The 11,003-nt window shown below is 38.2% G+C and overlaps 1 protein-coding gene across 1 annotated transcript; it reads left to right on the top strand.

The window, feature by feature from the left end:
• Positions 1-325: 325 nt before the first annotated feature.
• Positions 326-10,296, top strand: LOC306903202 (2-hydroxyacyl-CoA lyase 2-like; the record flags this gene model as incomplete). Its single annotated transcript, XM_079472202.1, has 17 exons — positions 326-335; positions 630-769; positions 856-927; positions 3,086-3,287; positions 3,374-3,501; positions 5,391-5,529; positions 5,695-5,806; positions 5,918-6,017; positions 6,235-6,332; positions 7,276-7,412; positions 7,533-7,667; positions 8,461-8,575; positions 8,700-8,869; positions 8,966-9,036; positions 9,182-9,253; positions 9,552-9,657; positions 10,115-10,296. 17 exons carry the CDS (start codon positions 326-328, stop codon positions 10,294-10,296), a joined length of 1,989 nt encoding a protein of 662 aa, XP_079328328.1.
• Between the last annotated feature and the right edge of the window lie 707 nt (positions 10,297-11,003).

Here is an 11,003-nt window from a genome sequence, read left to right as displayed (position 1 = left end):
GTGGGTTGTTTGTTGGTATTTTCATGAGTTTAATGGATGATGTATTAATATTCTTCAAACGCATTTCCATTAATGACCGGTGGATGGAGCTCTTCGTTTATATAAAGGATCCATATAATAGCGTTGAGTTTAAAAGCATATCAATGATCGACACCAGAATATAATAACATTCAACACCAAACAATAAACATCATTGAAACACTTTCTGACTCATACAAAGTGATATCAATGTGATTCCACAGGCATTATGGCTTTAATGTAAAGAGCAGACAGCAGGAGGCGGAGAAAGTGACACATTGAACAGAAGAGCAGAGATGAATCCAACATGAGGTCTTGTACATCCACCGAGATGATTTACTCTTGGACAAACATACTTATGTTCATCATCATCTTTCAACATGTTAAGAGATGTGATTCTTCAGGTCAGATGAATTTATTGCTGTTTTATATCATTTGTTTTTCTTATGTCCATTCTGCTTAAAAAATACTCATTTTAGTTCTTTTGTCAAGTTGCTTTTCTTCAAACATTGTTTGTATTAATGTTTACATTCACACTAAATATGTAAAGCACCCAGGACTAGCGATGTAAAGCATTATTTATGTTACATATTTCGATGATGTTCTTGTAGATGACATCACTGTGCCGAACATCTTCAAACTTCGGGCTTTGGACATGTGGAGACTGGAGATGAAGACGAGTGAAGAACATAGAAATCAGACGTATGAAATACAAGTTGGTCGCACAAAAAACATGGAAACTATCGACAGAGTGAGTTTAACCGTCCCACTGCCTCCTGACACAGAGTTTTGTGTTTTTATTCGTATGGACAGTAATGATTTTCTGTGCATTGACAGATGTCATTGAATGCTGTTGCTGACACAGTGATCTGGACGTCACAGATACCGCTGAACTGCACAGATCATTCTGTGAGAATAAGACGCATCTCTGATAACTCAACACTTGGATCCTGGAGCGCATGGAAAACTCACTATGGTGGGGAATTTAAAATCAGTTTTCTGTGCTGATAATAATGTGCGTCACATCCCAGCTGAAAAAAATGTTCACAGTGAGAGCTGTATTGGTTTTAAAGGAAGCTTTAATGGTATCTGGGGGTCTCTACTGGTAGTGTGTTGTGTTCTATTGGTGGGATTTTATTGGGTGGATGAGAACCTATCAACACCATTGAATCCTACAGGAATAAAACACATATTACATTAAGAAATGTTGTTCTGGTTTTAATGGTAAACAACTGATGGTTCATAATGGTGTTTGAAATGGAATCCGTGTTAACTACATTTGATATGTTTTTGTATATATTGTATATAAATAATATATTTTTAGTATTATTAATACGCTTAAAAAAAGGTTGGGTTGTTTCAAACCGAGTTTGGGTCAAATACAGACATTTTCAATGTTCATTTTCTAATCTCTCTCACGTACCTTCTCTGGATCGGATCTGCCCGCTGCTACAAGATCTGTAGATTCTCTTCCACCAACACCTGACCGATCAGTTCTGACTTCAATCTCTTTTTTACTCTTTAAAACAAAAACAATAATACTTCTGTCTTTTCTCTGTATACTGTGGTAGGCGAGACCAGCTTTTATATTGCACTTGTGCTTTTTGTTTTCCTTATTTTGTTCCAATTGCTTCCGTTGTTTACCCGTCTGTAAGTCGCTTTGGATAAAAGCGTCGGCTAAATGTAAATGTCCATAAACCATATTTTACCCAAAGGGTTCAAACAAACCAGACTTTTTTAGCACTAAACCATATTTGACTTCTGATGTAACGTTGTAGGATATGAACTTCTTCTTTTTGTCATTTACATGGTTCATGTCTGTTGTGAGCCTCTCAACTGTCAGGGATGAATAAGCTTTTTTTGTCGACCCGCCTCACACAAAACTAAGCTGGTTGTCTTTTTAGATTGTTAGAATCACACAATGATCCCGTGAGCTATCAGATACACCTTGAGCTCCTAACAGGCCTATTGAGAGTCAGTTTAGTAAAACTTCAATTGTTGCCTCCTGAATGGCCTTCCGTTCCTCCTCCGTCAAAGCCATACTGTCCAGGATCACTTCAGGCCCCTGATGACCGACAGACTCTACAATGCTAGGAACTGAATGTGCTTCCATGGTGTGAAGTTCCTCTTCTGGCTCAGGTGAGTGACAGGTCTGAGTAGAAACATACATACATTAGGTTCATATAATAATACCTATTGAATCTTTGTGCAGTCAGAGACTGAGCACAACTGAGATTATTAAATAAATCATTTTCATTTTATTCAACATCACATCATCTCCTGCCTGCTGTTCTTCCCTTCATCTCTGTATCTACCTGGTGGTTCGTTCACAGTATTCATATTTTCTGATTTAGTCATTTCCTGACGAAGAGAGAACTAGCCAAACTGGAGTTTGGATCTATAAGATCTGCAAGCATATAGTCGGATCTATCATGAGAGAAGCCAAGACATTCCCGGTAAACCTGAGTCTGTACCTCAGCCATTCACGCTCTCTCGTGTCAGCCGGTTAAACATTTAGTTTCTAACATAGATGGTGATAGACAGACAAAAGTTAGGGAGAAGAGGGAAATCTCTATTCACAGCAGCACTTGGCATTTGGTTTTCTAATGTTAGGGTATATGTCCAATGTCACGTGACTAAACCGGTAAACTGGTTTCGCTGCATCTAGCTTTCCTGTATCTCAGTGGTAAGAGGAAGATATTGTGTAAACATCGCAAGGTTGTGGGTTGGATCCCAGGGGATGGCAGACAGGTGTGCACGCGCAGCTCACTGCATCACAAGCCTTGCTGTCTTTGATCTCATGCGCCTATTTGACACTTAAGCATTCTTGTTGTATTGCCAACACTGCAAGTTTTTACTGCAACATTGCATGTAAACACGTTCGTGCAGAACACCTGTTTTGGCAGATATCCATAAATCAGGACAGGGAAACACCACTCCCACAATCCGACAATGTGTCTATTATTCTATTCTCTTGAGGCGTATTCTCCTCCCCTCGCAGTGACAAAGATTGTTGCATTATACACCAGGGAATGTTATTCTAACTGTCAACGTCTGTGACACCCAGACAGAAAGTAAGAGTCCCCGGCATGGAGGAGAGAGCGTGGCGGAGGTCCTGCGGGCTCACGGGGTCAAATTCGTCTTTACGTTGGTGGGAGGACACATCTCGCCCATCCTGGTGGCCTGTGAGAAACTGGGCATCCGCATCGTCGACACGCGGCACGAGGCCACGGCTGTGTTTGCAGCCGATGCCGTGGCAAGACTTTCCGGTAAGAACAAATCTAAGAAAGCAAGAGGGTCCTTCGTGTTGCATGAGGATGTTAGATGGTGATAATCTAGTGTTTTGCCCCTGTAGGCACAGTGGGTGTGGCTGCAGTCACGGCCGGACCTGGACTGACCAACACTGTCACTGCGGTGAAGAACGCTCAGATGGCCGAATCTCCTCTGCTTCTCATCGGTGGTGCAGCTGCTACTCTACTGCAGGTCAGAAAGTTACTTCAAGGTTCACTTTACATACTCTCTGCTCAGCCTGGCGTGCTGGAACACCTCTGCCTTATCTGTTCCTCATATCGCTATTGGTGTGAGATTATATCAGGTAACTGTCCGTCACAGAGGTAACCCCCTGACCGCAACAGTGAGGCTCTGAAAGTAGAAATCATTTTATGAATTTAATTCTAAAACTTGAATATAACATTTCATGCGCAAGTTGTGAGTTTAATATTGAGTCTGTCAACAACTGTGTGTATAAGAATGCTTAACATGCTTTCTCTGCACTCATGAGATTGTGGTAGTGATGAAATTACAGGGTTTTATCTCCATGTATCTCTGACACAGTAAACTGGATGTGTATTCATCACCTCACCTCAAGGCTTATCTTAACTCTCCTGGTTCCTCCCGCCCAGTACAAGTGTACACACAGAGAGCAAATAAGTCAGCAATTACTTTTATATTATTATTGAACCGCTCTACCCGGGATCTTACGAAGCATGTTGAAGAGAAGAAACGCACTAGAAAGAAAATAACAAAGCAAATGATCTCATTTCAGTATGAACAGAAGAACAGGTGTACAGGGATGAAGCTTCAGGAACGGAGCTAAAGAAGAAACTTCAATGTTTGCTTCATTTTTTCTTAAGAATAAAATGACATGCTTTGTTTCTACTTGCCCGGTCAAGAGCTTACAGTATACTTATCTATCAAGCCTTTCAGTGTAACAAGCACATCGCATTCTCATGTATATATTAACACGAAGTGTTGAGTGACATTAATGATCAATTATTGTGGAGGGATTCTTTCGCTCATAATTTAATATAGAGGAGTCTCTGACACCATTGTTTGCGCATAATATTTCCTTCTGGAAGACGTATGATGCCAAACAATAAGCTATTAAAAGTAAACTGTTAGCTAGCATTATGATGTTGTGAACACTTATTCTTGTATTATAAAGTCGTTACTTTATATTTGTCGGAATACTTGTGACATTCAATGTTTCGACTTGCTCTGAACAAGAATGTCATTATATCATCATCATTATATTCAAATGAAATTCCGCACTGCTAAAATAATTTTTATTTTTGACGAAAAAGGGTTTAAGCATAAAATAAATAAGTCTATTTATCACAAAAATCTATTTATCACATATAAAAAGAGAATAGTTACTTTCACACTAAATGCTAATGATTTGTAAAAAAAAAAATTCGGCCAATGGTCAATAATCTTTTTTACATATTTAAAGCACAATAAAATGTAAATGCTCCCCTAATTATTTTATATATTTTAATAAGTAAAATTCTGAATTTGTACATATTGTGTTACGCTGAATGACAATGTAACAGTATTTCAACCAAATTGTGACTTTATTGTCCAAGAAACTTTACGTTGTAAGTAAAAAGACATTTTACTTGCATTTAATGTGCTTTCTATGGACACAAAATCACTTTATCAATTTATTTCGACCCATGTATAAAACATCTGTGAAGCTATTCTAACTTCTGTTGATCTTTATGGCAAGAACATAAAACTCCTTTTTTTAAATAAAATTAGGATGTGGATATAAATATGTGAGTATTGTCCTCCTAAGAATGTGTTGTCAATCTGATCCCATAAATTCTCATTGGTGCTGAAAAGTTGCAGACATAGTATATCTTACTGTAAAATACATTTGATATGAACATTCTGTTGAGTCGTGTGTGTAACGTAGAAGAGATCCTAGCTTAAGACATTAATTGTTTATGTTAATACAGCGAACAGTAATATTTTAAGTGTGTGTCATATATGTGATGGTTTTGTGATCTGTTATAAATATGAAAATCTACAATTTGTACAAGAATAACCCACCACTCTTCCTCTTGACATTCGATTTTTGTGTTTTTTAGGGTAGAGGAGCCTTGCAGGATTTTGACCAGATGTCTCTCTTTAAACCCCTCTGTAAGTTCTGTGCTTCAGTGAGAACAGTGAGAGAAATCGTTCCTACTGTGAGAAAAGCATTGGCCGTGGCACAGTCTGGCACACCAGGTAATGCTGCGAATGACCATTTTTTCATTTAATCATTTATCATTTTTGTGAGTGATTGAAACATGTCACTTTTAAGTTAAGATATAGTGAATCACACTTTTTAGAGAGTACATGACCTGACTCTGTGTGCATAAGTACAGTTTGATGTGTATAACAATTTCACAGGCCCAGTGTTTATCGAGCTTCCCATAGACACGCTGTACCCTTTCCATGTGGTGGAAAAAGAGTTTGCCCCTAAAAACACTCCCAAAGGTCTTATGGGCAAAATCACTGCACGGTAAAACATTTCTCACTTTTTATTTCCTCCTATTTTCTTACGCTTTATTTCATTATTAAAGGAAAGGCAATCACTTTTACGTTGAAAGTGTTTTTGTTTGTTATCCGCCAGGTATCTTAAAAATCACTTATCTAACTTATTTGCTGGAGCTTGGGAAAACCGTGATCCCTCCCCACTTCCCGTTCACATCCCGCAGGCCACAGAGGATGAGGTGAGACCTGTCAATCATTTAATGGCCATTTGAGATGTATTATTAATTGCTTTTATGGTTGCGTCACATTAGATCTCATTTGATTCTCATCATCTTTGAATTGAACCATAACAGGGCAGAATGAAATGATCTAGAAAGCTGTGACTTTTACTTCAGACACGGCAGATTAGATCTTATTTGCATGACTCGGTATTCAAGTTGTTTCATTCATTTCCAGATTCAAAGATGTGTGGAACTGGTGAGCCGAGCCAAGAAACCCGTCATACTGTTGGGGAGCCAAGCAACCTTGCCGCCTACACCTGCAGATGATGTCAGGTCATTTAGCCATTCTGTCTTTACCCAGTTTGTGTCATACTCGTTCATGGAGTAGTTCATCAATCCCCTTCTGGATATTAAACCTATTGTCTTTGTGGTGCCAGTCTAGATATTTAAAGACACCCCTCCTTCATTAAACAGTAAACATTAAACATTTAATATTGACATATACTGGTTGACACCTTTACATTTTTTTAAATCATATCGTGAAAAAACCCGTTCTGCTACTTTAGACCTGCTTACTATTTATTTTTCTTTGCAATAAAGGGCATTAGAAGTATAAAATAACACTCAAAAAAAATCCTCTCAAAAAATTATATTCTCATGTGGTTCAAAACTTCTGGTTCATTTTTATGTGGAAAAGAAAATATGTTGAGAAATCATTTTGGGGCCAAGTCAATGGGGCGGTGTTGTTTGGCTACCAACAAATATCTTCTTTTGTATTCTGCAGAACAAATATTTATTTTTCTTACAAAAAAAGAGTTTAAATCTTGGTGTGAACTATCCCTTTAGGTCCGTAGTTCTCGAACGTTTTCCTTGTTGTACAGTGCATTTTCGACCCTCCCCAAAATAAAGTCGCATAATCCTAAACTAGAATTTTAAGAAACCAAAAACATATTCAGTTATACAATGCTGAAACATAAATAATTTTGGTTATTTTTCTAGTGTTTGATTGCGTGAAAAGTATGATACAAATTCCGTGTCCCCCTGGATCAATCTTGGGGCCCCCAGTTCGAGAACCACTGCTTTAGGTCCAAAGGGTTTTTATGCTCCATATGCAACCAACACAGTTACTGTATGTATTGAATAAATTGATCATATAGAATAATGCTTTAGTTGTGTAAGCATGAGCCAAAAACGGCAACAATTATTGATTTATAGCACCCGGACATGTAACTCATGGTTGAAGTTTGAACTCTCTTTTTGGATGTGTGTCTTACAGAAAGGCCCTAGAGTCTTTAGGCATTCCTTGCTTCCTGGGTGGGATGTCTCGGGGCATGCTGGGAAAGAACAGTCTACTGCACATCAGACAGAACAGGAGAGATGCCTTGAAAGATGCTGATCTTGTGCTGCTGGCAGGTGAGTAACAGCGCCATCTAGTGTCTTTTTATTTTCTATGGTTTTATACTGTTCGGAATGCTTAGAAAACTAAGCTATTCTTTTTCTAGATGTCAATACATGATTTGTTTTGGTTTGTAGGCACAGTGTGTGACTTCAGATTGGGTTATGGAAGGGTGCTGAACCGACGGAGTAAAATCATTGCAGTTAACAGAGACAGAAGTCAGCTATTGAAGAACTCGGACATGTTCTGGAAACCAACAGTGGCCATTCAAGGTGAAGAAGTGCAGTTTAATTTCTTTCCTGAATACATAATGTATAATACATTAATGAAAATAAAATTCTCTGTACTATAGTATTAACTATAGTATCTAACTAGTTTTAATTCATTAACTGTAATAGGCCTATACTTAATTGAACACCCTATACCGGAGTATCTTGACATTTTACTACAGTTTACTATAGTAAATATTATAGTATACTCTACTACAGTATTTTATCATTTGGGCACATCATTTACATTACACACTTACAATCTTGTGATCAATGTTTTGTAAAGAGACTGTACTTTATTGTGTATATTATATGTATATAAAATGTGTGGTCTTAAAGCACATGGGACATCTTTTGGGACCTTTTGAAGTTTAAAAAGCTCTGCACTAAATAAACTAGAATCAAAATCCATCTGTAGTGGACATGAAATGGTAAATGCGTCACATGATTTGGGAGGGGTCGTGAGATATGTAGGAAGTGGTTATCGGGCACCTGCTCACCTGTTGTGGGTCAGGAGGGGGTGAATGGGGAGTAAGTGTACTCTTTGTTGACCAGCAATTTATTTTTGCAACATGTTTGTGGAGTAATAATTGGAGTATTGGAAAGCTTTCTGTTTTTTGTATGTATGATGTCCTTTTTGATGCGTCACAAATACAGCACTCCCAGTTTAGCCGCTCAGCGGATTACAGCTACATCATATTTGTATAATTTAAGTTATAACCTGTGTATACATACAGTACATATACACTACTAAAAAAGGGTTCTACACTGACAATTTGTTTTCCAAATGTTTCAGGCGATGCTGGCTCTTTCCTCCTGCGTCTCTCTAAAGCCCTCAAGGGACACAGATGCCCAGAGGAATGGCCTCAAAGTCTGAAAGAAGGAGATTACGTCAAAGAGAAAACTAACAGGTGAACTTTCCCCACCTTTTCTATTCTTGCTTGCATGTCAGCTTTGTCTCAGGAGACTGAATGTGTAAACCTATGACCTATAACTCCCTTCAGTTTCATCTCGCTGCCTATTTGTTTATCTCAGAGCCAAAGCAGATGAGAAGACAGAGATGCATCTGAATCCTCTGAATGTTCTGCACCGGGTGGATGAGCTTTTGAATGAGGACAGCATCATAGTGGCCGCCGGGGGAGATTTTGTCGGCAGTGCTGCTTATATCATGAGGCCGCGGGGCCCGCTGCGCTGGCTAGACCCAGGTTAGCAGGACTATCGATATTTTTTGACCTGTTTGTGAACATCTAAAGCACCGTTTTGAAGGAATTGATGATTCTGTTTTCTGCTATTCACTCCAGGAGCTTTTGGGACTCTGGGTGTTGGAGGAGGTTTTGCTCTGGGGGCCAAGCTCTGTCGACCTGACTCTGAGGTAAGACTGTAAAGAAGTTAAATTGTATTGAATGCTTTGATATTGATCTCTGTTTGACCAGAGGACCTAGCTGACCTGACTGTAGTGACATTTGCCCCAGTTATTGAAACAGCTTTTCCCACGTGGTGCGATGTGTGTGTTACAGGTTTGGATCATTTACGGTGATGGTTCCCTTGGATACAGTGTAGCTGAATTTGATACCTTTACACGCCACAAGGTGGGGAAAACACGGCCAAACCTCACATATAAATCCCTTTTATGTACTGGGGACAAAGTAGTTTACATATCTATTTAAAAGACAGGACAGGGCGTAATAGGGTTTTGGATTACATTTGATTTATTTACAAATGAATTAAAAAATCATAACATTTTTAACCCTTTCCATATGCGATCAACAGCAGATGAAGCATGTTATGTGATTGTCCCCATAGACTTATATTGTAAGTGCATAATGCATAAATGCAGTATATAAGCCAGAACGATTGTAAATGAGCTGTTTTTTCACGTCATGTCAGACACCAGTGATCGCTCTGGTCGGAAATGATGCCTGCTGGAGTCAGATCTCCAGAGAACAAGTGCCTTTGCTCGGGAGCAATGTAGCCTGTGGTCTCGCCTTCACAGGTGAGATGGTTTACTCTAATAATATTTTCAAAATGTTGTCATAAATGTAGGATTTAGCACGAGTTTGAAGTTTACAGTACACCTCCCGAGTCTTCAAAAAAATTTGTGGATCAAGATGTTTTTCAGAAAAAGGATATTGTTGCATGTATGTTCTTTGACCTGTGATGTCATATTACTAACCAGGGAAATTATTTACTTGAATGTTGTTGTACCGTACAGTTCAACTACGTGTAAAATCGCTTTAAAAGAGAAGTCTGGGTCACAGTTATTTACCATTTTTGTTATTTAGTAATTTATTGTTGAGTCTTCCGTAGCACCTGTGACATTATAGGATTGCATAGTGTCCAGCAGTTGTACACTCAAGGAATACAGCAGCACTGACATTTGACTTTCTTCTATACATGTATTTGGATACAAAAGTATGAATTCGTTTTTTTTTCTTGTTTTCTGCTTGCAGATTATCACATCGTAGCTGATGGCTATGGGGGCAAGGGTTACCTGGTTGGGGGGCGACAGGATGAGTCACAACTTGATGACATCATTAAAAAGGCACAGAAGGAAAGTAGAGAGGGAAAAGCCATTCTGTTAAACGTTCTGATTGGGAAAACCAACTTCAGGGAGGGCTCTATCTCCGTCTAAACAGCGACACTGTGCACGATCCTGCCTAGAAACCCAAAGTTCTCTTTTATGTTTTACATTTCAATTTTATGTTTTAATTTTAAAGCCTAATTAATTTATATGCGGTGCACATTTCAGTACATTTACAGACTGACTTGTTAAAACAAAAAGAAGTTAAGTTATTGGAATGGAAGCAGAGTATCAAATGTGTGCAACAACATACCAGATTGCAGCGGTGTTGTAACTAGGACAGTTTTTAAAGTTAAATTGGGTGAAACTCAGAAAAAGGACATGTTGTGGTCATCTTTCTCTCCACCAGAAATAAGACAATATTTCGCTCAAAGAGAGCTGATGTTTAATACATTTTTACATTGTGACATTATTTTATAAGTAAGCACATACATTTACCCAATGTCTCAGTGTTGTATTGGGGAAATAAGGCTTATTTTTTTCTTGTAATACTTAATTTGACAAGTACCATGTTGTAGAATTTGTTGTACTGGCTTTAATTTATGCTTATTTTATTAATATTACGTACTGTATTACAGTATGAGAATCACCATTTAGAATAATGAGAATTATTGAAACCTCCTATACAGGACCCATAACAATGAATTTTTTTGATTAATGTACTTAAAGTAGGTCACAATGTCACAATCGCAAAAATTATTTATTTAAGAAAAATATAAGTTGTATACGGTGGCCTGGACATGTTTTTTTTCTTGAAG

Source organism: Barbatula barbatula (assembly GCF_947034865.1).
Source record: "Barbatula barbatula genome assembly, chromosome: 2".
Classification (NCBI taxonomy): Eukaryota; Metazoa; Chordata; class Actinopteri; order Cypriniformes; family Nemacheilidae; genus Barbatula; species Barbatula barbatula.
This window is presented reverse-complemented; position numbering and strand designations above follow the sequence as displayed.